Below are 27,442 nucleotides of genomic sequence, written 5' to 3' on the forward strand. Positions count from 1 at the left end.
TTAACCCTTTAAATGCAACTTTATTTATACTTTTCTGAACAGATACAAATATATAATGATATGTACAATAAGACAATCTGAAAAATGATACAAAGGAGCAACCGGCCAGTAATAGTCAATAAGGAACAACAAAAAGATACACGTGGGGCTCATCCTCACGACGCAGGCCTGATGTGAAGTGAAGGTCCACGTCTTCATATCGGATCTACATTTCATCCTTTGCGTTAGTTCTTTTGTAGGTTTTACATCCGGTCTCAGGCCAGGATCACACACAAGAGTTTTGATGCAGTTTTTGAGCCAAACACAAGAATGGACACCAAAGATTGGAGATGCCTCAGTCTTATCTCTACACCTTTTCTTTCCTTTAGATCCACTTTTGGCTTGGGGTAAAAAAAACTGCACCAAAAAAAGTGCATCAAAACGGTGTGTGATCTTACCCTTATACTCCGGTTACACCCAGAGCTGCATTCAGAATTGATTGCTAACAGACACCCCCCTAACAGCTTAGCTGACCTCTTATTATACACCGCCATTTTTCCTTCTACATTGGTTTTCATTTTGCCTTTTTCTGAACTGAATAGATCGCTATAGTTCTGAACTGACAAGTGCCTTTCTAATATACTGTGCCTAATGTAAAACACTCTAGATTGACAAGAGCATACCCCGATACAGACACTGAACCAGCAGTGAATGTGACGTCAAAGAAAAAAAAAAAAGCTTTAAAAAAACAAACGAACAAAAAAAAAACAGCTTGCAGCTTCCGAATGCAGCTTCGGAAGGGACTAGAGTAGGCAAGATGTAAATCAAAGATCAGCACAAGTGAATGAGGCAACATAACTTAAAACTATACAGTAAAATGCTGTTCAAACGTGAACCCACATCAAGGTAATGTGCTCTTTATGTAGTTCTACAGCTCCGCGCGCACACGAGGCAGCGAAATTCTAACAGATTAAAAAAATAGATCACTACGTCTATTTCAGCAGATGGAGCAGGATGACATCGCGGAGGGCTCAGGCAGCAGGACCGGCATCGCGGAGGGCTCTCGGGCAGCAGGAACGGCCCGTGTCTGCAGTGATAGACATTATGATGTCTGCAGATATAGACGGAAATGACTTCAATTGATCGTATTAAGACGACCCGCGGGATTCCTGCCGTGCGTGGTTTTTCTGCTTTGTCCACTTCCAAAAAGAACGGAGGCAGAAATATCGCGAGCGTGACGTCCTCCGATGACTGCGCAGTTCTGTAGATCAGGCCACAGTCATAAAGGAGGCCTCTAACCCGAGCCCTTCCCTCCACAGGGGGTTAGAAGGATTGAATTCCACAACGGATGATCCCGCCGGTAACAATTCTACTTCCATCGACAATCGCACCTATCGGACGGGGTGAGAACATGAATACGGGGCGCAGCGGCTTACTGGATATCGAAGTGCTCACGGGGCATTAGAAAAAGACTTAAATTCATTCCGTCCCTTCAGCCAATACCTGCAAAGAATGGAAAAGTGAATTTAAAAAGGACCGGCTCGCTCCCGACACGTCTGTTTTAGTAAATACTTGGGATTCCCGGTGAAACAACAATTCTGGAGCTTTTCTTAGAACTCGGTGTTGTGACGTTCCTCTGTTATTCCTCCTGGAAACGTATGAATAAAGAGACTACTGGACATTACCATTATTCTTAACACGGTCAGCACTTATTGGACAATGTCAGACTGCAGGGACACGCCCCAATAAGAGGAATGGTAACACCCAGTTGTCAAGTAGTACATTTCCAGGAGGAACAACAGAGGAATAGCACAAAGCAGAATTCTAAGAAAAGATGCTTCAGAATTGTTATTTCACGTGGAATACAAATATTTGCTACAACAGACCTGTCAGGAGAGCGGACCGGCCCTCTTTAAAGGGGTTTGCTATAGTAGTTTTGTAATATTAGGTGGGGTTTCCAAAAGTAGTTTGAGGTCTGCCCTTGTCAGGGTCCTGAAGAACGGGGATCGCTTTACAATATTCGCCTGGAACACTGTAAAAATGACAAGCGTTTAATGCTGAAACCACCTGCTCGACATGAACTTGTGCCAGCTCCTGCGATTGCCAGAGACACTTAAATAAATGAATGTTACTGAGACTTATCAGATTGTCGCTGTGATAAATTATGTATCTTAATCCCCGCTGTCCAGTAAAGGCCGTATTTCTAACAAATTCCCGGCAGCCACCGACATCTAGAATCCATGATGAATCTGCATATGTCCACTAGGTGGCGTCAGTGAGGGCCGGGAAATAGATGGAAGCAAAAAAGACCGGATCGTCAGCTATAAAAACAGAGCAGGCAGCGACCAATAGGAAGTGTGCAAATGTCAAATAAGAAATCGATCACAGTGTCACTTTGAAAGTGGCATTTCTTTGGTGCGATTATTCCGTCTGCATTCTTTACCCGGAGGAGGATCCGGCAGGAGTTTAGGATCTTGCAGTCAATCTTCCGATACTTGTCATCAATTTTTGGTGTTCTATGGAACTGATCATGTACATGTGGGTGAAGGGGAGAACCTGCGGGGGGAAGCAAGTCAGTGTATAGCAGAGGGAGGCATATCCAACCATAATCTACGAGTCCCTATTAAAAAGCAACAGTAAGTGTATAAAAGGGGGTGTCACAGAGACAGCCCCCTCATCATTACCACTTGTTGGAGTGCCATTCAGTAACGGGAAGCAAAACTCAATCTACAGGCCAAACCTTACCAGACACCTTCTTTACATCTTTTTTAAAATCCCTAAAAACATTTATCATTGATCTTCCATAGTTTTCAATAATTTGGCACCGGTCAGATACCATTGATGCCAGAAGAGAGGAATAGATCAGGTTAAAGAGAACCTGCCAGACCTACTAAAGACATCGGTCATCAGTCAATACAGTTCTACTAGTAAATCCACGGACAGCCGCTAAACAGCCCCTCCCCCAAGGCGTTTAACCTAGAAATACAACAAACCCTTCAATTTTAGAGCTTCCTTTTAAACAGCAGCACACGGCGCCCTCTGCTGGCTGATGGTATTTACTTACTTTCATCTTCAGGGAGTTGCCAACAGCTCCTGACCAAGAAAGACTGAAGGAATATAAAGAATTAGAATAATAATTAGTTTGGAGTTTCCACTGCAGCCGGTCCTTAAAGTGTAACTAAACTTTCAACAAACATCTGACATGTCATAAGTTTTGATCGCGCACGGAGACCCCGGCCGATCACTAGTCGTGGCAGAAGTGCCCGGTTGAGCATTGAGCCGCTTGGGTTTCGGATTTTCTTTTCTCAGAAAGTCGATCTAACGGTGCACAGACTCAATAGAAAGCCCGTACCCCGTTACATCGGCTTTCCGAGAAAAGCGGATCAGGAACGAAGCGGCTCAGCACCCACCCGAGTGCTTCTGCCGCTTCGTTTTAGCGATCGGTGGGGGTTTCAGTGCTCAGGCATCCAGAGATCAAAACTTCTGACAGGTCACTGTGACATGTCAGAAGTTTGTTGAAAGTTTCGTTACCCTATAAAAGCCTAGAAAATCCCTTTCTCCCAACTCTATATTTCTACACTGAACACTAGACTGCGCCTCCCCATAAGACTTGCAGACTCTGAAGACCCAGTGATGCCGGTTCACAATGATCCCCCCGTCGGTGTACATGTATCGGGTCCTCCAGTAACACATGCACTTTGTAGCCTTTTGGACCCCCCCACCTCCCCCCACACAATTTTGCTTTAATCTTACCCTGTTATGTTCCTTAAGACGACATCAATTAAATGGAAGCCAATTGACCGAACGCCTTCATTTGGATGCAAAAAGAACACAGGCACGAGGTGCGACACGTAATTGGGTCCTCGGCTTTTAAATCTTAAAAGACCATTAAAGAAGATGGCAAAGACACGTCAATATTCAAGTTCGTCATGGGTTTCTGAACTACAATTGTGGATGCCACGTGATCGGTCGTATATACCAGCACTGGCAGCACGAGATATAGACACATATATACAGCATATAATGAGGGATTCAGCAACCTTAGGCACTCCAACTGCTGTGAAACTACAACTCCCAGCATGCCCTGACAGCCAAAGGCTGTCAGGGCATGCTGGGAATTGTAGTTTAACACCTGGAGTGCTGAAGGTTGGTGACCCCTGATATAATGCACTCTCAGTACATCCGTGACATTAAAAAAAAGACGAGAAATAAAAAAAAAACGTTTTTGGGACTTACAATCCTAATATACGTGGCTCATCCTCGTACAGATCTTTGTTAACACTGGATACAAACTGAAATAGCAGCTCCCGCATAGGACTGATCCCCTCAATGAGAAGTGATAGGGCCCAGTGGTTAAGCTGTGGCAGCAAATAAACCAAACAGGGTTAAATAGAATCTGCAGCCAAAATGCATCTTTTATTGCTTTCTTATTCTTGAATATTTAAAAGGCCATGTATACCATTGACAGCCAGGTCAGCGGGACTGACGGGTCCAGTGACAGCGGGTCCTGCGTGTCTCGGACATGCAGGATACACCTGTTATCCATCACATCTAAATTATGAACTTACCTGTGATGGATAACCGCTCGATCCTGTGGACCCGCTGTCACTGACCTGACGAATTCTGAGCTCAGTGTAAGATACAGCTGCTCTATATACAGGATACAAAGCAGCTGTATCTGTTAAAGTATACATTTCTAATATATTGTATTTACAAAGTTACACCAAAAATAATATATATATATCTTTCTAATGTGTACATAGCCTATAATATACTTCTCCAGATTGACAGAACTCACGTCCCCTAAACCTTTATTGCACCAGTTTCATGAACGTCTCCACACCAGGTCCATATCGGTGACGTGTGTTTGGCTCTCTCCTCTCGCAGTTCAGGTTTCTAATACTTGATGACACTAATAGAAGCCGCTTTGGATTTCGCTCCGGTAACAATCCGCACCAGACACCCCTAATTGCACGGCTGCGTTACCCTGCAGGACACGCACTCTGTCTCCTAGGTTTCTGTACCCACCGGAAGCCTTCGATTCTGTAGGTGTTTTGTGGTCGAGACCTCCGAGTGGTCACAAGTGCCTAGGAGATAGTCATTTCTGCTGCCGGGCAGCAGGGTGGTCCGGTGGGCATCATCTGGTGGGCATTGAGTGGCATAGTCCTATAGTGAAGTATATGCAAAGCAGCTTCCATTACTGCCAGCACATATACAAGTGTATTTGGAAATTGAGGGACGCTTTAATTTGTGTGGGGTTCAACTAGTAACCACACTTGGTTGTCACAGTAAAGCCCATTAAATGACAGTAATGCAAGGAGTCATAGGTACGGCTACAGATTATTGATGAATTTATGGGATATTCGGAATCCACAGGACTAATAAAAAGGTCACCTTACCCCGAATCCTGCAACGAGCTCCAACATGCCTCTTAGAGGGGGATTTGTGGCCATCATATAACGGACAACGGCTTGAACGAGGAGGATCAGCTCCGCTGTGCTGTAATAGGACTGTGATAACAAGGGAACATGTGGATATTACATCACGGACATGAACAGTAAAAGGAGAAGGGAATGTTCAGATTTTATGGAGGGTGTAAATGTAGCCCCCCCTCCCCCTATAGAGTCATAAATTACATGCATGTCCGATTTAAGGGGTTATCAGAGTTTAAAAGCAAACAAATGGCATAAAATAAAAATGATACTCCTTCCGATTCCCTGCCGATGCAGCGCAGGCGGTCCATCGGCCCCTACAGTTTTTGTTTGCAAGACCGCTGCAGCCAATCAGTGGTCACGCACGGTACTACTGCCATCATTGCTCATCTGTGGCCATTTTTTTTTTTTTTCTTTAAAGACGTTCCTAACATTTTTTAGTAATGGCTGCAAACGACTTGAATTTAAAAGTACTTGCCGATCCTTTCCTGCGGTGAACCAGCACGTACGCACTGGCAGCGCTCCCGGTGACTGTTTACACGCAGGCAGAATGTGACCGCTGCAGCCAATCAGAGGGCTCAGGACGAACTATTCGTATTTCTGCCATAATGCCGGAAATACAACACATGACTGACTGATCGGCTGCAGCGGTCATAGGAGCGTACGGACTGTTTTTAAAGTTTTGAGTTTTGTTTTCAGTTTATTTGCAGCCATTACTAAAAAGAAAAAAAAAAATTAGAATTTGAATTTTTAAACCCGGAGAACTCCTTTAAAGCCGGTTTCAACTTTGGACATTCGCATTTTTAGGATCCAAGGAGTTCCAGTAGTCGGACCCCTAGGATGTCGTCAACATGCCAAAGTCTAGGGGGAAAACCCTTCTAAAATGAAAAGAACCGGGAACAAAAAAAAAAAGAATGAAGCTCGGCCATACTTTATGAAAAGGCTCCGGTAGATGGACGTTGGTCTGTCTCTGTAGCTCGTCCAGGATCGTACACGACATGCCCATCACCGTCTAGAGGGAAGAAACATGAAGAGATGTCAGCAGAGATATCGAGGATCTGCAGAGCCCTAAACCTGTAACTGACGGAAATATTCCAACCAAAAGGAGGCACAAATATAAAATAGTATAAAAAAAATAAAAATAAACCAGCACGTGATCTACTGGAGTCAGTCCGGGGACCAGGCGAGTAACGATCCATTATAGCCGGTATTACTAGAATACATTAAACTCTAGGTTTACTGTGAGCAAAACTGCAGTTTGTATGGACAGATCATTGCATAGGGACGTTACACTGACAAGGGGGGGGCCGGGGAAAAGGAGGATCAGGCAATTTAGATTTCAACATGCCCAAACCTTTGTTCCTACAGGGCAGCGGTCAGAGGAGTCTCCCCATTAAAACTCATGCAGGCTCGACCAAGTACAGTGTGCACGTGTATAGGAGAGTCGGGTGAAATACATATACACACACGCACAGAGAGATACACACGCACACACACACACACACACAGAGAGATACACACACACACACAGAGATACACACACACACACACACACACATCCACACGTCTCAACATTGAAATTGCAACGCCAAGCCGGAAGGTTCTGCAAACCCAGGAATTAGCCGGTGTCGCCGGGATCTGCAAATTATGAATTTTCAAGCACAATCATGTGGCATGTAGGAGCCATAAAAGACACAGATTGAAGGCTAGCCACATGACAGCTCAAAAATCCCATCAAGTGGTGCGAGATTATTGTGCTGAGCCTCCTGTTTGTCGACGTGCCAGTTATCACCACTTATAGCAAACAGAGATCATGGCGCACAGCAAGACGACAATGGAGGCTGGAATGGAGGTCTATGTTCTTCAGCGATGCGTCCCGCTTTTGTCTCGAACACAACGCTAGCCGGAGATTTGTCTGGAGACCACGTGGGCAACACCATGAAGAGGCCTTCACAAGGGAACGTCACACCGGTCCTACGTCCAGGATTATGGTGTGGGGTGGCAGAAGATACGGTAGCCGGACCGCTCTACTCTTCATTTTAGGTACACGAACCGCTCGGCATTACACCGGCTTGGTCATGGAATCAGTGGTACGGCCATTTCTCCAGTGTCCCAGAAGACGTTTCTCAACAGGTCAGCGCCAGGCTGGATATTGCTCGTGCTACTGTGAGCAGCCTGCGTGATCGAAGCGTTCTACCATGGCCTGCAGCGTCTCCTGTCGAGCATATCTGGCAAGTCATTGGTCGGCAATTGAAAAGGGAGCTGCCAGCAGCCAATCCTGATGATTTCCATTCCCGAGTGCATTCAGCGCGGTCTAACATTCCTCAGATCACCATTAATAACCTCATTGATCGCATGCCAAGGCGTGTAAGCGCGCGGGTGTCAGTGCGTGGCGCTCATGCACTGTACTGAATGTAATATAGAGGTGGTGTACGGATCCACATTACAGGGACGTTATGGATGGTCTGCTGAGAAGTCGTCACGTGTTATACATATTGTGAATTACCTGCTGTAGAATTTTGTCCGGCTCAAACAGACACAGAGGCAGGAGTCTCCCTTCTTTTGACAAGGTTTCGCTCATACACCAGATTCGGACAAGAACGCTCCAGAACTTTGTCTGAAGAAAAAGAAATAATAAAGTCGATCTCTATTTCATCTATAGTGAATATGAATCTCCAATTATGTACCAACAAAATGCTGCGCAGGACAGATGTGTCCTCCTAATAGAGGTCATTACTGATTAGCAGCCGTTCTGCATTTTTTTTGTGCATAGCGGAAGAACACCTTAAACTGCACCTAGACCAGGGGTCAGCAGCTTTCGTCACCCCGGCTGCTGTGAAACTACAGTTCCCAGGATGCCCTGACAGCGTCTGGCTGGAATAATAAAGCCTTTGGCTGTCGGTGCATGCTGGGAGTTGTAGTCTCAACAGCTGGAATGCCGAAGATTCTTGACCCCCTAGTATTGTTTAAAATAGAGGTTCTAATTTATTTGATGTGGTTATGGTTGTATACCAGAGAAGTGACAAGCGGGGTCAGAGTCTGTAATACACAAGGTCGTGAATGCTCATCTTCAATAAGCTTGTTGTCAGGCAGGTCCCTAAATGCGTAGCCGAGCTCCTATAGGGCGGTTAGTTTTTTCTACATCACATTAGTAAACCGTGTCCATTGGAACGGATCATATAAAACTGTTCAGATAAACAACAACATCTATGTCTGTGACCGGCCGTACTCTGATCTAGGTAAAACTGGAGCGTTGGATGGATTCCCTAAGCTCCGCAGACCTCAGAAGAAATCTATACTTTATTATTTAAATAAATAGAGAACTAAATACTTATTTTTTTCTCCATTTGTTGTGCAGTTAGATACAAGCCTTTGTTCCCTGTTATCAGCCACTTCAGGTTGGGAGGATGACTGCAGTGATCTTCAAACACAGGGAAATTCCTGCCTCCCTGATCACTACATTGTGTCGCATACAAAGAACCTCCAGATACACAAACCACATCCATGTATGTGAATGTAAAGAAGGAATCATGCACACGACAGTGTTCAGTCCGTGACAGTTCCTGGCATCACACTAATATATGACAGTCCCTGCCTCCCCGCAGGACTACTGTCCTGTACTGAAAACATGTCTTAGTACGGGACAGTATTTTCGCAGGGAGGCAGGGACACCCAGCGTCACACATAACTATGCTGCTAGGAACCCGGCTCCCTTAACGGTGTTCGGTCCGGGAAATTCCGCCGACATGCGTTCCGTATACCATGGACCGAACACGGTCGTATGCATGAGGCCTATGGCTATGATCACATCTGCGTCGGAAGCTCCGTTGAAGATTTGGTTGAATTGTATGGGATGCATGCCGCTCTATTTTTTTCGCTCACATGAGCTTAAAGAGTCTCTGTCCCCACATTATAAGTGGCCTCTCTTGTACATGATGTGATCGGCGCTGTGATGTAGATTACAGCAGTGTTTTTTATTTAGAAAACGATTATTTTTGACGGAGTTATGACCTATATTAGATTTATGCCAATGAGTTTCTCAATGGACAACTGGGCGTGTTTTACTATATGACCAAGTGGGCGTTGTGGAGAGGAGTGTATGACGCTGACCAATCAGTGACCAATCAGCGTCATACACTTCTCTCCATTCATTTACACAGCGCATAGTGATCTTACTAGATCACTATGTGCAGCCACATACTCACACATTAACGTTACTCAAGTGTCCAGACAGTAAATAGAGATCACTACCAGCCAGGATGTGATGTCTATTCAGAATCCTGACACTTCGGTAACATTTGTGTGAAATTTACAGCACAGCAAGCGTAATCTGGCGAGATTACGCTGCAAACTGTCATTTAAAACGAGATTACGCTTGCCTTGCTGTAAATCTCACACAAACGTTACTGAAGTGTCAGGATTGTGAATAGACATAAAAAAAATGTGCCTGCACATAGTGATCTAACTAGATCACTATGTGATGTGTAAATGAATGGAGAGAAGTGATTGGTCAGAGTCATACACTTCTCTGTACAACGCCCACTTGGCCAAAAAGTAAAACACGCCCAGTTGTCCATTAAGAAACTCATTAGCATAAAGCTAAAATAGGTCATAACTCCGTCAAAAATAATTGTTTTTCTAAATAAAGAACACTGCTGTAATCTACATTACAGCGCCGATCACATCATGTACAAGAGAGAGACTCTTTAAGGAAACGACTTTGGTAATCAGGTGCGATGGCTCCGGCACTGCACCCTGGCTCCAGTTATAAACGGAAGCCACAGACGTAGATCGAGCCTAAATCTTTACACCACATATAAACTGTTCATTGGTTACTGTCACGATCAATAGTAAACGACTCACCTCTTGAAACAGGTTGTTATTACAGTAAAGTACTCGAAGTGCAGTCCGAAGTAAAACCCCCTTCTTCAACGGCAAACCTGACAGAGAACAAATGTCAAAGAAGCAGGTTTAGTAGAGAGGAGAACTGCGCTGCCAGTAATACACCAACGTCAACACAAGGAGTGGGAGAAAAAGAAATCCTATATACAGTGGGGGGAATTTATGAAGCTCTCGGCCTAAAAAAAAAAAAAATAATTACCGCTTGCACAAAAACTTTGCGACTTTTCTATTTTTAGGTCTACTTTGGAAAAAGTGGGTGTGACTTAGTATGAGGGGCGGGGTCACAGTGGCCCGATACATCTAATTTACGTCAGAAAACTGGCGTAAATAATAGCGCAAATCTACTCCAGCTCATAGCTGAAAGGTATTCATTTTTCTAGAGCACGGATAGCCAGAGATGCTCCTCCTTGTGCGCATCTTACTCCAACTTTCTTTAGATTAAGGGTCTGTACGCATCTGCTCCATTAGGGGCCTCCGTCATAGATCCAGCCCAAAAAAACCGAAACCATAGCGTAGCATGCTGCACTTTTATCCAGTAAAACCAGATACCTTGACGCAAACCCCACAGAACTCATTAAAGTCAATGGATTCTGTTGGGCGTCAATGGTGTCAGTCATGCAACGGAACCGCCAATTCCGGTGTTTTTTCGTTGGTATGCTCCAACTGAGCACAACAATGTAAACCCTGACGCAGATATGAAGAGGCCCTAAGACTGGCGTTTAAAACGCCAGTCTTAAATTGTCCCCAGGGAGCGTCATTTATCTAAACGGTCTAACCTGGCCTTGTAGCCCATGGCAACCAATCACAGCTCAGTTTTCATTCTTTCAGAGCAAATCAAGAAACGAGAACCGACCTCCGAGTAGTTGCTATGGGTTACGATTTGTGTGAGCAGAGGGGAGGTACGCAGTCACCAGGGGCGCAATCCTCTACACACATGAACCCATCACACTAACTACATGAGAAGGTTGGAGGGCACAGCAATCTAATGTGAATGGTGAGGTGGTCAACCACTTGAGTGCCCACTCTTAGGGCACCATGCTTGATTTTCAGGTCTAAACCGACCACAAACCTTCTCCCAATTACCCGAGATCAGCATCAGTCACCTCATGCCCACAGCTAGGTTTAATCACCCACCTTCTTGCGGTACCCATACATCTGACAATTCCAGCTTGTTTCCTGGCGGGCAACTCCTCGTTCGCAGCATGGCAAGGTGGAGTTCCAAGAGAGCGGGAGTGAAGAACTTGGAGATGCTGCCCTGTAACCCCTTTGTTGTCAGGAGTGAATTGGCGGCTGACGAGTAGTCTCCACATTTACACATATAAAGACACAATTTCTGCTTCAGGGAGTTCAGCCTGCAATATACAGAGGAACGGTTTATAAAAGGACAGACTGCAATCAGCACCTAAAGAACAGCGCGACGCCGGACGTGAGACTTACCCGGCATACTCCGAACACCGCACCGCATTCAAATAGCGCACCAACTGCCTGTAACTAGAGGACAGAAACAGAGGTCACCCGTCAGGAGCGGCCAAGTATCATCATAGACTTCAATCTGTTATGATTTAGGGCAACAAGGCGACTTTGGCTGCGACACAGGTAGTCAAAATGAACGTGATCGCTTTGCGACCCACAAGTTGCCGCAACACCAGTCACAAGGAATACTGCTAGACTTCTTGGGACTGTCGTGTTGCGGTAATTTGCGTGTCCTAAAGCGACCACACGCCCTTTAATTATCTGCGGTGCAGCCAGTAGGTGACGGCAAACTTTAGCCTTGCGATCTGTTTTACAGCCGAAGTCGCCATGTAGCCCCAGCCTAAAAATAAAGCAACTGCAGCCGACCAAGAAATCTGTGTGTAGCCCCAGGAACAAAGAAGAGCTAAATGGGGGCTCCCACTGTTACCTCTGCAGCAAATTAAGCATTACATGACTACACTGTAATCAACGGACCCTTCGTGTAATACATGGGCCAGTCGTCTTCCAGAGGAAGAGCCGTTCTTTGGGTGGAGGTCCGCCACCTATACATATGCTGTAAAAGGACATGTATAGTAGTTGTGGATAGGTGATAAATAATTATTTGCAAACCCCTTTAAGGAGGTGGTCTCATGCCCACCATAGTCAGCTGGAGCCAGTAGGTTTCTGCTGTTAATCTGTAATGGATACTGATACTTGTTAAGAATGTCCTATAAAGCGAATGTTCAGTTTAGAAAAACCCATTTTCATACGGGGGGGGGGGGGGGGGTCTTCTTCTGTTCGGGATCTTCATCTCTCGGCAAGAGGGTAGAGCGGTTACAAAGAGCGTCTCTCGCTGGAGGACCCGTCCGGTCTTATACAGACAACCCATTGATATGAATGAACACTGTGTAATACTTAAAGGGGTTGTCAAGGTACGGGAGGGTTTTTCATATGGATGACCTATCCACAGGAGGTCATCAGTATATTATCAGTAGGGGTCAGACACCTGGACCCTGCACCAATCAGATGTTTCAGCTGCCTCTGGGCACTGAAAGTCCATTCCGGAAGCAGATGACTCCAGTCATAGGGTAACGGCCGTGCTGTTGTACAGCAGCTCTGCTCATAATTCAAGTGAATAGGAGCAGAGTTGCAGGACTGCAGCACAACCACTATGCAGTGCACGGAGCCTTCTGCTTCCAACACTGCATACCCTGGATAACATCCGGTGCCCAGAGGCAGCCAGTACAGCCGATTGGTGCAGGGTCCAGGTGTCTGACCCCCACTGATCATATACTGATGACCTCCTGTGGATAGGTCATGAGCATGGAAAACCGCCCAGTAACCCCCCCTTTAACCTCCCGTGTGGTGGCGCTCCAGGGAAATTGGACACTTACTGACAGAATTCCCAAAGATTACAGCCGCGATCCGCTTATTGTCCAGGGATCGTTCTAACAGGTAGGTGTTGTTCACAGCAGAGAACCCCTTTAAATACTAACCTTTTCTCATCCTCGAGCCTCTTCACCCTGGACTGCACCACAGGCAGCGCTTCCCACAGGAATTCTTTTTTGCCTTTGTTTGTTCGGATCCCCGTCACGTTCTGACCATTTAACACAGACGTCAATAAACAGTTGTCCCATCGGATAACGTTCATGCTGGTGAAGAAAAAAAAAATTTCCAGCGTCAGCAGAAGACAAACTATGCAGAAGCAACGAACCCCAGAAATCAGGATAATTCAACGAAGAAAAGAAACCAGAGGAAAATAATCCACATAGAAGAACGTCTGCATAGATCTAGATGAATCTTCCTTACTCCCTGCAGACGTTCACAACGGTGTATTATGTGGATTATTTTCCTCTGGTTTAGTTTGTTGAATTATCCTTATTTATGGGGTTCGTTTCCACACGTGGGAGCCGTCAACCCCTTAAGGGCCGGCCAATTTTAGCCTTAAAGGAAAGGTGTCACGAAAAAAAAAAAATGTGATATCAATTTGCATTTAGTGTTTTATTATAAAATCTTTTATTTATGTGTGTGTTTGTTTTTTACTTTTTTCTAACTTTTACTTCTCTATTGGGGCTGCCATTTTGTTTTTCATTTCTGTATGTGCCGATTAACGACACATACAGAGATGGAATACGGCAGCTCCAGTGCATAGGAGTCAATGAACGGGAGCCGTCCCATTGACTTTGCACTATGGCTCTGTCCTGCGCAGACGCAGGTCAGAGTCACACAGAGCAGAGCAGCTGTTTGCAGGGAGAGAGCAGGCGCCATCTTGAAGACCAGCTGCACTGCAGGTAAGATGTGTGTCTCTGCATGTCCCACTCTCTACCTCACAGACCCCCGCTCTCGTGACCCCCCCCCCCGAAACGGCCCCCCCCCCCTCCCTCGTGTGAAGGACACACGATGAAATTGTACTGGGAAAGCCCTGAACGATAAATCTCTCTAGTTGTGCTGAGACTGTTTGGGAATGTGACTAATGAACCTCTCAGCCTCAGCACAACTAGAGAGATTTATCGTTCAGGGGTCTGGGAAAGCTGGGTGACCACCATTACCCCTCCTACTGGAGTGTGAGATTCATTAGTCACATCCCCAAACACACTCCAGTAGGAGTAATGGTGGTCACCCAGCTTTCCCAGACCCCTGAATGATAAATCTCTCTAGTTGTGCTGAGACTGAGAGGTTCATTAGTCACATCCCCAAACAGTCTCAGGACAACTAGAGAAATTTACTGTTCAGGGGTCTGGGAAAGCTGGGTGACCACCATTACCCCTCCTACTGGAGTGTGAAGAGGTTCATTAGTCACATCCCTAAACACACTCCAGTATGAGGGGTAATGGTGGTCACCCAGCTTTCCCAGACGCAGATATAACCAGGAAAGGGCTGGATGGACGGGCTGAGGGTGCACAGGATTTTTGGTGACCCCCTCTGTCATGTGATCGGACCTAGGTTACCGGTTTATCAGACGGGGTTCATGTGACTATAACTCTGTCCATAACAAGAGACAGTGCACTCAGGACAAGCCCTGCCCTCATGCCGTAGTTGTGTGGTTCTGTCTGCGGTGATGGCGGTGGGTGGCTCTGACACCCGCCTCCCCCGTCGGGTCATCTCAGGACAGAAGGGGTGTCCGGATTGGAGACACAGCGCCGCACCTGTCCTCAGGTTTTGTCTGGTATTGCAGTTCACCTCCATTGAAGTGAATAGGACAGAGCTGTAATACCACACACGACCTGAGGACAGGTGCGGCGCCATGTTTTCCTGGACGACCCCTTTAAGACTTTTCCCGTGTGTGTGTGGCAGAGCGGAGTGTGCACGGGCGCCGCTGATACTTCATAGCCGCTTATCAGCTGTTTTGAAGAATCAGCGGCGAGAACACACACATCCCCCAAACACGCAAAATCAAGTGTAATCAAGCGTTTTTTATGTGGTTTTTTTGCACGTAAAATGTGCAACAAAAAAAAAAAATGTCAAATACACGGCGTGTGAACCGGTCAACTGAAAAGTCATTCACTTCACTTTCATCATTGTAAGGCTGAGTTCACACAACCTATTTTCAGGCGTAAACTAGGCGTTTTACGCCTCGATTTACGCCTGAAAAGACGGCTCCAATACGTCGGCAAACATCTGACCATTCATTTGAATGGGTTTGCCGACGTACTGTGCCGACGACCTGTAATTTTACGCGCCGCTGTCAAAAGACGGCACGTAAAATAACAGCCTCGGCAAAGAAGTGCAGGACACTTATATACATTATATGCAGGTCACTTCTTGGGACGTAATTTGAGCAGTTTTTCATTGAATTCAATGAAGAACAGCTCCAAATTACGGCCGTAATTGACGCCTCGCAAAAAGCGAGTACGAGCAATTACGTCTGAAATGACGGAGCTGTTTTCTCCTGAAAACAGCTCCGTCATTTCAGACGTAAATGCAGTTAGTGTGTGCACATACCCTAGGGGTAGGTTCACACACAATGTTTTCAGCTGAAAAATCGGAAGCAGAACGCCTACAAGCATCTGCCCATTGGTTTCAATGGGAAATACGGCGTTCTGTTCCGACAGGGCGTTTTTCACGTGGTAGTTTTCCAAAAACGGCACGTAAAAAGACGCCCGACCAAAATGGGACGTTTTTGGAGCCGTTTTTCATTGACTTTATAGAAAAACAGCTCCAAAAACAGCCGTTAAAAAACGTGAGTTTGATTAAAAAATGGCTGAAAATCAGGAGCGGTTTTCCCTTTGTTTAGTGAGCGTGTGAACATACACTTAGCCTTTTGGTGTGTCCTAGAACTTCTGCCAGCTGCAGAATCACACCCAATATGGCTGCCGGACACTGCTTAGCAATTTGAAGACACCTTTACCTGGCTTGTGAGAGGGGGGTGAGGTTCCCTCCCACATTTACAGTAGCTGTGAGTCAGGTTGCTTTGCCTTATTCACCTTGCTGTAATTCTGGGAAGTGCTCCCTCTGGTGGCCAACATTGGAAAACATGCCAAATTCTTATTTAATTTTTAATACTTTCCACCATCCGGAAAAAAAAAAAAAAATACAGCAAAAAACGTAAAAAATATAATAGAAATAAGTAACGACACTTAAAAAAAAAAAGGTTTCATTTGCGACACATTCCCTTTAAAGGAACAGTGTCATCACAAATTATTTTTTTATATGTTAAAGATGTTAGTGCTTTATTAAAAACGTTTATATTCATTTGTGTGTTTGTGTTTTACTTTTTCTTATTTTTACACTTTTTCTTCCCTATGGGGGCTGCCATTTTTTGTTCCATTTCTGTCTGTGTCGATTAACGACACATACAGACATGGAATACGGCAGCCACAGTCCCATAGGGACTGCGAACGGCTCCCGTCCCATTGACTTCAGTGTACGGCGTCTGTGTGGGAACTGCGCATGCGCCACTCCCACACAGTCCAATTCGAAATTGGCGCCGTCCGGCGCCATTTTTCTGTGGACCGGAAGTCGCGGCCGGACAGTAATATTACTACTTCCGGTCGCGGCTTCCGGATTTGTGCACTTGGACCAGCGGCAGCAAATGGAGCGGACGGGCCGGAGGGAGCCGCGGCGGCAGGAGCAGGTAAGAGATTTCAATGTATGTTCGTGTGTGTTTACTACTGTATGTAAACCTACTACACTGTGTGTTAGCTCAAAAAATGGCGACACACAGCGTAGGAGGTTACACCGTTCAAACCCCTCGTTTATCCCGGCACTAGCCAGGATAAAGGAGGGGGGGATGCTGAGAGCTCACTAGAGCGAGGGCTTTTAACCCATTGTTGCAATGCTGCAATTTTGGGAATAGCTCCATCTAGTGACCAAAAATGGGTAGTATTATAAATTAGAATTAATTTATAATATTTCCTGACTATTCCCTGACTCGTGAAAAAAATAAAAAAAATTTGAACAATGTTTAATCACCCACACACTAAATGTTTAATTTTTAAAAAAAAACCATGTTTTTCTGGCAACACATTCCCTTTAAGGACAGAACAATTTTTTTTAGATTTCCCTCTTTGCGTCTCGGCGCTCATAACTTATTTTTTGTACGACGTAGTTGTACGAGATATGTTTTTTTGGAGGGACGAGTTGTACTTTATCTAGGGATCATTTTTTGTTAGATTTTTGGCAAAAAGAATAAAAAAAAAAGCAGTTTCAATGGATTTATTTTATACACCTATCACCAGAAATAACGTTATACATTTGTTGTACAGGTTGTTACGTTCGTGGCAACAACAAATATACATATATTATTTCATGTTTTGGGACTTATAATTTGTAAAGTTTATTAAATTGTAAAAATGTGCATTTCTGTTTTTTTTACAGATTTTTTTATTTAACATTACTTTTTTTTTTTTTATTCCATTTCTCATGTTGATTTTTTTTATTTGAATGTACTGGCGTATATCTGTATACCGGTACATTGGCATGTGTACTAATTGTATACATACCTCAATATGCCCTAACAGGGAATATGGTCAGACAGCCCTGGGGTCCTTCGATGGACCCTGGGCAGTCTTGCCATACAAGTTATGGGCCCCAATCGCGTCACAGTGATTTCACGTGACGTGATCAAAGGGGAGTCTCCCTACTCGCTTTGATCGCGGCATTCAAGGGGCTAACGACCGTGAGAAAAGGTTTCTCTTCTCTCCGCCGTTAGAGCGGGGTTGTGGCTGTGTATTACAGCGGTTGCCCTGATCCGGATCGTGCCGGCATGCTGTCACACCCGCCGCTCAGGCTCAGTATTCTCGTCCTGCGTCTTCAACCAGTTAAGCTGGAAATAAAAAAGCAAAAAAAACAACAACAACATTTATAAAACATACGAAGACGTCCTGAGAGCAGAACTTGCCCATTACCCATTAAAGTAGCCCAAAACAAGCAATGGAGAAAATCTCTAGTCAGATACAGTTGTGTCACCACAGCCGCAGAGGTGCAGATCAGCGCCAGAGGTTTTTGTATCCCGTGTACACAGAGACTTACCTGGATGTAAAGCCGTAGAAGTGTGGGGGGAGCGGAAGAGACTGGAAGAAGATGACAAACTTGTCAAAAAGAGTTTTCGGATAATCCTTCAGGACCAGCAGCCTTTGTAGAGTGGACACGATCCTGAAAATACACACAATCATTAGTGGATCGTCCGTACAAGCAGCTGTGCCTATGTTAGCAGTGAAAGGGCCCCTTCAGTGTGTGGATCGCCGGGGTCCCTGAGGTCATCCCCCACCGATCAAACATTGATAGTTTCAAAGTCCACAATGTTAAAGAGTTAGAAGAACATGACGGCTTCCTTCCAGAAAACAGCGCCACACCTCTCCAGGGGCTACGCCCGATATTGCAGCTCAGCGCCAATAAAGCAAATGATGTTGAGCTGCAATACCCCACCCAACCTGTGGAGAGGTGTGGCGCTGTTTTTTGAGGAAAGCAGCCATGTCCTTCTAATCCTGCACAACCCCTTTAACACAGGCACGGCTATAAACTTCAAGTCCTTAATCAAGTTAATTTTTCAACGAACACGGCAAAAGCCTTCAGACCTACACGAGGTGATCTGGGTGGAATAAACTTCACACCCTCTCATACGACTTACCTCGTCATCAACACAACAGACGACGCTTTAATATTTGCAACTGAATCTTTCGAGGTAAATGGGCTGTTATAGAGGAAGGAAAACATCAGATTAATATTCAGAATATTGACAGTAAAACATGAAACGGCCGAAAAGTGATAAATCTGATGAGGAGCTGATCAAACTTAAATGAGAGAGGGGGGGGGGGGGTCAATAACTTACCCCACAGTTCCCAGACGATCCAGAGCCGCCGATCCATTCCGCCCCGCCGCTGTGTATTGACATAGAGCTGCAGCGATCCTGTGACGTATATCCACGAGACCAGTGATTGGTTGCAGCGATCATGTGGGTATACAGGCATACCATCGCTGCAATTATGTCAATAAACAGCGGCGGGGAGAACCGGAACAGGCAGCGCTCTGCGAGTTGACCAATGGGACTTTTTTTTTTGCGTCACTTTGATCTGGGCCAATTTTTTTTTAAATGACTCGGGAAACACCTTTAAAGGTTCTCTTACACGCTTATCCTCAAAGTCATCCCTGACAGGCGGCACTTACTTAGGTATTGCCTTATGAAACACCAGCTGTTTAGCGGTGCCAAGCAACATAACTGCGGCAGCCTTAGGACTCTCCTCGTCGACCTGATTTAAATAGTCAGTGACCATCTTATGCACGTCAGCGTAACTGCAATGGAAACGAGACAGACAATTCAGCAGACACGTCAATGATACAAAACACTCGAGTAAGAAACGGTTCACTGGCGATCAAACACAGTAATGGCTGGGCCACAAGGTGGCGCCACAGCCCTGGCCAACCACATACACTTATATTCTATATCACAGCAAATGTAGGCGGATCACAATAAACCAGCGACAGGGACCAGCCATGCTCGGGTCTCTTCTGTAGATCATTATAGACGTGAACTCAGACCTGGCAATGTAAACGCCCCCCACCTCAGGAGCTGCGACAGCCCCCCCCCCCCACCTCAGGAGCTGCGACAAGATCCATTCCAAATCTTGAGGCTAATTGTAATACAAAACTTTCAGCTCTTCAGTGAATTAGGCGCCCTTCCCCTTTAAACCAGCAAACGTGCAGGTAACACAAAACAGTGTGGTGGTAATTACCTGTGAAATTTGACTGGCACGTGATTCATGGAGCACGGGTTACATTTGGCGTTCGCCACCTTCTCTTTATGACAGGCGCAGACACATCCATGCATGCTCTCACGCGTCATCAACGTGCCCGCTAAATACTTGTGGTACACCGGCAATAACGCCAACAAGAAGAGCTGCAACTTGTTTCCTAGAAGAAAAAGGAAAACTGCAACAACAGCAAAATTAACTCATTCTCTACCGGTGTCATAAACGAGGCAGAACGTGCACTGACCGCCCTCCTTCATCTCCGTGTCAATCTCCGTAAGATCCAGGTTGAATATGGTGAGAACTCCAACCAGGGCGTTGTCTCTCTGATCCTTCCAGAATTTGCTCTTGTTGTGGGCATTGCAGTGGCAAGATCCGATGGTTGACCAGTATGAACACTAATGGGGAAGAACAGGTTAATGAGCTGCAAGATCAGCACAAAACACAGAAGGTTACAAGAGATTAAAGGGACGACAGGCAGCTGTATATGGGGCAATTTCCTAGATTCCACTCAGCTTTCCCGAAATCCTGCATAGCGTATCTGGGAAAGCTGAGTGATCATTCCTCTGGTAGCTGTAACGGCAGCCATGTTTAATGTCACCCAGCTCTCCCTGATCACTGAGAAATATCTGGACAGAATTTGATATACAAGGTTACCTAAGGACTGATTTACAGGCGGTTTTTATTTTTTTTTAAAGGGGCAACGCTCTTCATAACACAGCTGCCTGTTGGGTATATACACGTCACCATGTGCCCGCTGCTATACCTCAGAGGCGGGCTTGTCACACAGGTAACAGTAGCACTCGTCACAGAAGCTGGCGTTCTTCTCTACGGGGACCTGAGTCTCCTGCTCCATCCGGCTAAAAGAGATAGAAACAAGTGCGAGAGTTACAGGGCGCAGTAAATGGGCCACGTGGTGCCCCCGCCGGTGATCAGTGAATGGGCCAGGTTGTGCCCCCGCCGGTGATCAGTGAATGGGCCACGTGGTGCCCCCGCCGGTGATCAGTGAATGGGCCACGTGGTGCCCCCGCCGGTGATCAGTGAATGGGCCACGTGGTGCCCCCGCCGGTGATCAGTGAATGGGCCACGTGGTGCCCCCGCCGGTGATCAGTGAATGGGCCACGTGGTGCCCCCGCCGGTGATCAGTGAATGGGCCACGTGGTGCCCCGCCGGTGATCAGTGAATGGGCCACGTGGTGCCCCCGCCGGTGATCAGTGAATGGGCCACGTGGTGCCCCGCCGGTGATCGGCTCTTCCTTACTTGAAGGCGTGCGTTGAACAGTCGTATCTGGCATGGGGCATCACATTCGCCCGTCTGCTGAAGGTTATGGCAAGTTCTTCATCCACAACCTCTAATGTTTTCTTCTCTTGTAAAATTGAATCCTCTGAAAGTAAAGAAGGAAACATTTAAAAAAAAAAAAAAAAAAAAAAAGGAAGTTACTGAAGATCTCCGAGTGGGGTAAGATCAGGGGTGCACAACCTCTACAGGTCCGAGGGCCACAATGTCAAACGACACCACCCCAAAGGGCCGCAATTAAACCTACACGGGTATTCCCATCTGGGACATTTATGGCATAATGACGGTATAGGTCCTAAATGTCTGATAGGTGGGAGAACGGCGGTCCCCTGCTCCCCGATCCTGCACACCAAAGAGGAGGAGACCTTGCACATATGTATAATCTACCATAGAGAGGGCAGCATGGTCTCCTCTTTGGAGGGCAGAGCAGGGTGTCAACGGACCCCCAATCTGCTGACATAAGTGGGAATCCCGTTCCTGAGACCCCCATATCAGACGACATGATCATGTGGATATGCCATAAATGTTTCAGATGGGAATACCTCTCTAAAGGAGAACTCTGTAATAACGGACGCACCGGGGGCCGTCACAACCTAAGCCCCCCCCCCCTTTCTGCAACCTATTGGAGGAGATTTATCAATAGTGTCAGGAAATGCACCATTTTATCAGACGGCCAAAAAGGTGCAAATTGCACCAAATTTTATAAAACGGAGCACATAGGAAAATAAAGTTTCCTGTTCTTTGCTCCCCCTCATGGCCGGCATACTCGACACCAATATGCTGTGCCCCAAAAATTGGGCGCACCCAGTTAATAAAATTTGGTGACTCGTCAGCCATTCCTATTTTTCTAGGTACTATTGAGGAAAGCGCAAAAAGTGTCTGAGGCTGGGTTCACACGACCATGTTACGTCCGTAATGTACGGAACGTATTTTGGCTGGAAGACCCGGACCGAACACACTGCAGGGAGCCGGGCTAGGAGTACGATGCTAGGAGTCCCTGCCTCTCTGTGGAACTACTGTCCCGTACTGAAAACATGATTACAGTACGGGACAGTTGTCCTGCAGCGAGGCAGGGACTCCTAGCATCGTACATCACTATGATGCTAGGAGCCCGGCTCCCTGCAGTGTGTTCGGTCCGGGTCTTCCAGCCAAAATACGTTCCGTACATTACGGACGTAACATGGTCGTGTGAACCCAGCCTGACACAAAACCAGCGCACACCACGTATCCCACTTTGACACACTTCTCTTCGTACGCCACTGGGGTTAATTTGGCGCAGCTTTAGTCTCCAGCAGAGTTCCTTTAAAGGGTAACTAAACTTTTAAAAAACCTTGACATGTCAGAAGTTTTGATCGGTGGGGGTCCGAGGACGGAGAATCCCACCGATCTTTAAAACAGAGCAGAGGAAGCGGTGTCGCTTCATTTATGAACGGTTTTCCTCCGAGCAGTGTACGGGCTCTATAGAAAGTCTGTACACCGCTCCGAGGAAAGCGGATCAGAAACAAAGCGGCACAGCGCTCACCTAAACACTTCCGCCGATTCGTTTTAGCGATCGGTTGGTGTCTCAGCGCTCGGACTGCCACCAAAACTTATGACGCATCAAAAGTTTTTTTTTTTTTAAAGTTTAGTTACCCTTTAAGGAGGTGACAACCTACTGTATGACACGACAACTGTTTGTCTTTTTGATACAAAACTACAACCCCCCGCAGGCCTTCGAATCCCTCTTTACCCCCTTGAGGGCCAAGCTCATTTTTTCAAATCTGACGTGTCACTTTATGTGATAATAACTCTGGAATGCTTTTACCTATCCAAGCGAGTCTGAGATTGTTTTCTCGTGACATATTGTACTTTATGTTAGTGGAAAAATTTGGTCAATAAATTCATTGCTAATTTGTGAAAAACAATGTATCTGCTTGTAAAACACATAGTAATACCACACAAAATAGTTACTATTTCACATTTCCCATATGTCTACTTTAGTTTGGCATCGTTTTTTGAACATCCTTTTATTTTTCTAGGACGTTACAAGACTTAGAACTTTAGCAGCGATTTCTCACATTTTCAAGAAAATTTCAAAAGGCGATTTTTACAAGGACCAGTTCAGTTGTGAAGTGGCTTTGAGGGCCTTATATATTAGAAAGTCCCCATAAATCACCCCATATTAAAAACTGCACCCCTAAAAGCACTCAAAACAGCATTCAGAAAGATTATTAACCCTTTAGGCGTTTCACAGGAATTAAAGCAAAGTAGAGGGGAAATTTACAAATTTAAATTCATTTGTAATAAAAAAAATTCTGTACCACAGAAGGTTTTACCAGAGAAATGCAACTCAATATTTATTGCCCAGATTCTGCAGTTTTTAGGAATATTCCACATGTGGCCCTAGTGTGATAATGGACTGAAGCCCCGGCCTCCGAAGCGAAGGAGCACCTAGAGGATTTTGGGGCCTCCTTTTTTAGAATCTATTTTAGGCACCATGTCAGGTTTGAAGGGCTCTTGTGGTGCCAAAATAGTGGAAATGCACTAAAAGTGACCCCATTTTGGAAACTACACCCCTCAAGGAATTTTTCTAGGGGTATAGTGAGAATTTTGACCCTAGTTTTTTTTGCTGAATTTAGTGGAATTAGACAGTGAAGATTAAAATCTACTGTTTTCTGAAAAAACATAGAAATATGTAATTTTTACAAAGAATAAAGGAGAAAAATCATCCCAAAATTTGTAAAGCAATTTGTCCTGATTACAGCAATACGCCATATGTGGTAATAAACTGCTGATTGGACCCACGGCAGGGCTCAGGAGGGAAGGAACAATATTTGGCTTTTGGAGCTCAAATTTAGCTGGAATGGTTTTCGGGTGCCATGTCGCGTCTGCAAAGCCCCTGCGGTACCAAAACAGTGGAAACCCCCAACAAGTGACCCTATTTGGGAAACTACACCCCTTAAGGAATCTATCTAGGGATATAGTGAGTATTTAGACCACACACGTCTTTCACAGAATTTATTAGAATTAGGCCTGAAAATTAATATCAACATTATTTCCATTAAAATGTTGCATTTTTTCATTTTCACAAAGGATAAAGGAGAAAAAGTCGCCCAACACGTGTAGCGCAATTTCTCCCGAGTACGGCGAAATTAATTAACCCTTTCAGGACTGATCCATTTTTTGCTTTTACATTTTACTTTATTCTGCGGGTCGATACGATTACGGCGATACCAGATGTAAATGGGTTTTTATTTTTTGTGTCCCCGTATTCTGAGAGCCGTAACTTTTTTATTTTTCAGTCAAAAAAAGCGGTGTAAGGGCTTGTTTTTTGCGGGACGGGTTGTCGTTTATATTGGTATTATTTTGGGGTACGTGCGACTTTTTGATCACTTTTTATTCTATATTTTTGGAGGGTTGACGACCAAAAATTAGTGATTCTGACTTTGTTTTTTAATTATTTTTTTTACGGTGTTCACCGTGCGGGGGGAAGAATAATATTATAGTTTTATAGTTGGGGTCGTTGTGAACGCCGTGATACCAAATATGTCTACTTTTTTTTAACATTTTCATCCTATAATAAAAGACTTATTATAGTAAAAAAGAATTTTTTGTTTTTGTAACTTATTTTTACAAAACATTTTTATTACTTTTTACTTGTAGACCTGCAGCTCTGATCGCCGCTATAAGACCTGGGTAGTGTAACGTGTTATAAACTGTCAGTGCGACGCTGAGAGTCAGGCCTCATTTACACGAGCGTGTGCGTTTTGCGCGCGCAAAAAAACGCTGCGTTTTGCGTGCGCAAAAGGCAATTGACAGCTCCGTGTGTCATCCGTGTATGATGCGCGGCTGCGTGATTTTCGCGCAGCCGCCATCATAGAGATGAGGCCAGTCAACGCCCGTCACTGTCCAAGGTGCTGAAAGAGCTAACTGATCGGCAGTAACTCTTTCAGCACCCTCGACAGTGAATGCCGAACACAATATACACCAACCTGTGAATAAAAAAAGACGTTCAAACTTACCATGAACTGCCTGCTTCCTCCAGTCCGGTCTCCCGGCCGTTGCCTTGGTGACGCGTCCCTCTCTTGTCATCCGGCCCCACCTCCCAGGATGACGCGGCAGTCCATGAGACCGCTGCAGCCTGTGATTGGCTGCAGCCTGTGCTTGGCCTGTGATTGGCTGCAGCTGTCACTTGGCCTTAATTGTCATCCCGGGAGGTCGGACTGGAGGAAGGAGCCGGGACTTATCGGTAAGTCCGAACTTCTGTTTTTTTTTACACGTATATGTATATTGTGATCGAAAGTCACTGTCCATGGTGCTGAAACAGTTTAAGTCTATGAGCACCGTGGGCAGTGACTGTCTCCTGACGTCGCGTACCCCAACATTTTTTGCCGGGTTCGGTCAAAACGAGTTCGGCCGAACCCGGTGAAGTTCGGGGCGCTCATCTCTAATTTGACACTCCGTTTGGATGTTTGTAACCAGAAAAGCACGTGGTGCTTTTCTGTTTACATTCATCCTTTTGACAGCTCTTGCGTGATTTTCGCGCATGCAACGCAGGACCGTCCGTGTGGCATGCGTTGTTTTCACGCACCCATTGAAGTCAATGGGTGCGTGTTGCGTGAAAAACGCAAGAATATAGAACATGTCGTGAGTTTTACGCAACGCACTCACGCAGCGCAAAATTCACGCATCGTCTAAACAGCCCCATAGACTATTATAGGTGCGTACGACACGCGTGAAAAGCACGCGCGTATAATACGCTCGTGTAAATGAGGCCTCACACTGACAGGAAGAATATGAGGACCGGCCTCCGGCTGGTTCTCATAGGCTGCCGTGCATGGCAGACCTGGGGGCTGTTGTATGACCTCCGGTTTTGCCTTATAACCGACGGCAGCACCCGCAATCGGTCCCCGGGAAAGTTTGTTGTAGCAACAAACTTTCCAGTTCGTTGCTACAACAAATTTTCCCTGCGATCACATGATCGGGACCTGAACCAATCAGGTCCCGATCATTTCTCCGGAACCACAGGCAGGGGTTCACAGCGCGATCCGGTTGTCAGCGCTACTCTGAGACACCCGGATCGCGCTTTTACCAGCCACCGTGAATTCGCGTCGGCGCTGCACAGAGCCCAGCAAGCGCCGACGTGACTTTACGGTGGTCGGTCGGGAAGCGATTAAAAATGGCCACTGTCCAGAAAATCAAGATTTAAAGGTACAAAGGAGCGGAACGACCCCCAAGTCCTCACCGTTCGGGTCTTCTATTAACAGCACGGAGTTCCCCAGCCCCAAGGACACATCGGCTTCATCATCGCTGATTATTATTACGCTCTCCTCCGGGATGGCGGCCTCCTGGGACGTGTTCTCACCGCAGGGTCCCTCGCCTCCAGACCTCATGGTGACGGCTACGAAATAGATACAAAAAAAAATTATATATAAAAATCTGTTCTGGTGGTTGTGGCCGGGGGAGGGCGATTTGTAGGAGGGAACGCCCCTTGTGACTTCCTTTGGACCGGCGGGCATCAACGTCTATGTTAGCGCCGAACCAACGCCGCGAGATAACCCAGGCAAACGCCCGAACTCGTGGTGTAACATTCACCCTATAAAACCCGGTCTGTAGTGCGGACAACGCGGAAGATTCAAACTGACCGCCTGCCGGGGGAAGACCGTTTATTGTTGAATGGCGCCTGCCAGAAAAACGGAACAAACAGTCTGCTGCCCGCTGGACACGAGAACATAGCAGAATAAACCGCTACGGATAGACGCGCCACGTGCAAAACACTCATCCGATCGTGGATCCATTTTTAGGGTCGTTCTATAAAGTCTCCGAATGACGCGAATCACCCGGAGACCATCATGTGGTTATCGATAAGAGCGCCAATTATCAGGAGAACCCGGACATAACACCTCTAGCGCCCCCTGCTGTAGAACTACAAGCCCCAGCATGCGGCAATAACCTATAAACGAGCGTCTACCCGGCTGCTGGGACTTGTAGTACCCCTGTATAGCTAAGCTGCTACACCAGCAAACATGTCAGTGGTGAGTGTATACAGAGCAGTGCCACCGACCCCGTGCATGGCGCTCACCTCCCGGGCCCCGGCCCTCCCTGTCCCGGTCACATCACTTTCCCTCTCACCTTTCAGATGAAATTTCGCGGTTCGCCGGTCTTCCGTTTCCGAGCCGTGACGCACTTCCGGCTACGTTGCCGTGACAACAGATG

General features: G+C 46.1%; 1 protein-coding gene across 2 annotated transcripts; it reads right to left on the minus strand.

Moving 5' to 3' along the window:
* Positions 1 to 27,442, minus strand: LOC142655912 (uncharacterized). Of its 2 annotated transcripts, none has more exons than XM_075830591.1 (20): positions 27,359 to 27,442; positions 26,472 to 26,627; positions 21,212 to 21,335; positions 20,718 to 20,811; positions 20,199 to 20,349; positions 19,937 to 20,114; positions 19,371 to 19,496; positions 18,835 to 18,897; positions 18,237 to 18,359; positions 13,262 to 13,417; positions 11,751 to 11,804; positions 11,448 to 11,665; positions 10,275 to 10,351; positions 7,918 to 8,028; positions 6,343 to 6,423; positions 5,379 to 5,489; positions 4,216 to 4,337; positions 3,733 to 3,855; positions 3,044 to 3,086; positions 1 to 2,535 (listed from the first exon to the last, which is right to left on the minus strand). In XM_075830591.1, exons 2-20 carry the CDS (start codon positions 26,617 to 26,619, stop codon positions 2,446 to 2,448), a joined length of 2,193 nt encoding a protein of 730 aa, XP_075686706.1. In that variant the 5' UTR covers positions 26,620 to 26,627; positions 27,359 to 27,442; the 3' UTR covers positions 1 to 2,445. The 2 variants fall into 2 exon arrangements, with proteins under 2 accessions (XP_075686706.1, XP_075686707.1); XM_075830592.1 differs by lacking the exon at positions 27,359 to 27,442 and adding an exon at positions 27,309 to 27,356.

Source organism: Rhinoderma darwinii, chromosome 6 (assembly GCF_050947455.1).
Source record: "Rhinoderma darwinii isolate aRhiDar2 chromosome 6, aRhiDar2.hap1, whole genome shotgun sequence".
NCBI lineage: Eukaryota > Metazoa > Chordata > Amphibia > Anura > Rhinodermatidae > Rhinoderma > Rhinoderma darwinii.

Bases quoted from the DNA above. Each gene is read 5' to 3' on its own strand.
- LOC142655912 (XM_075830591.1), bottom strand. From the start codon at position 26,619: ATGAGGTCTGGAGGCGAGGGACCCTGCGGTGAGAACACGTCCCAGGAG. The intron at 20,350-20,717 runs GTATAGCAGCGG...CTTCCCCATTAG, and splicing joins GTGACAAGCCCGCCTCTGAG to TGTTCATACTGGTCAACCAT. The intron at 8,029-10,274 runs GTGAGTCGTTTA...CTTTTTCTTCAG, and splicing joins ATAACAACCTGTTTCAAGAG to ACAAAGTTCTGGAGCGTTCT.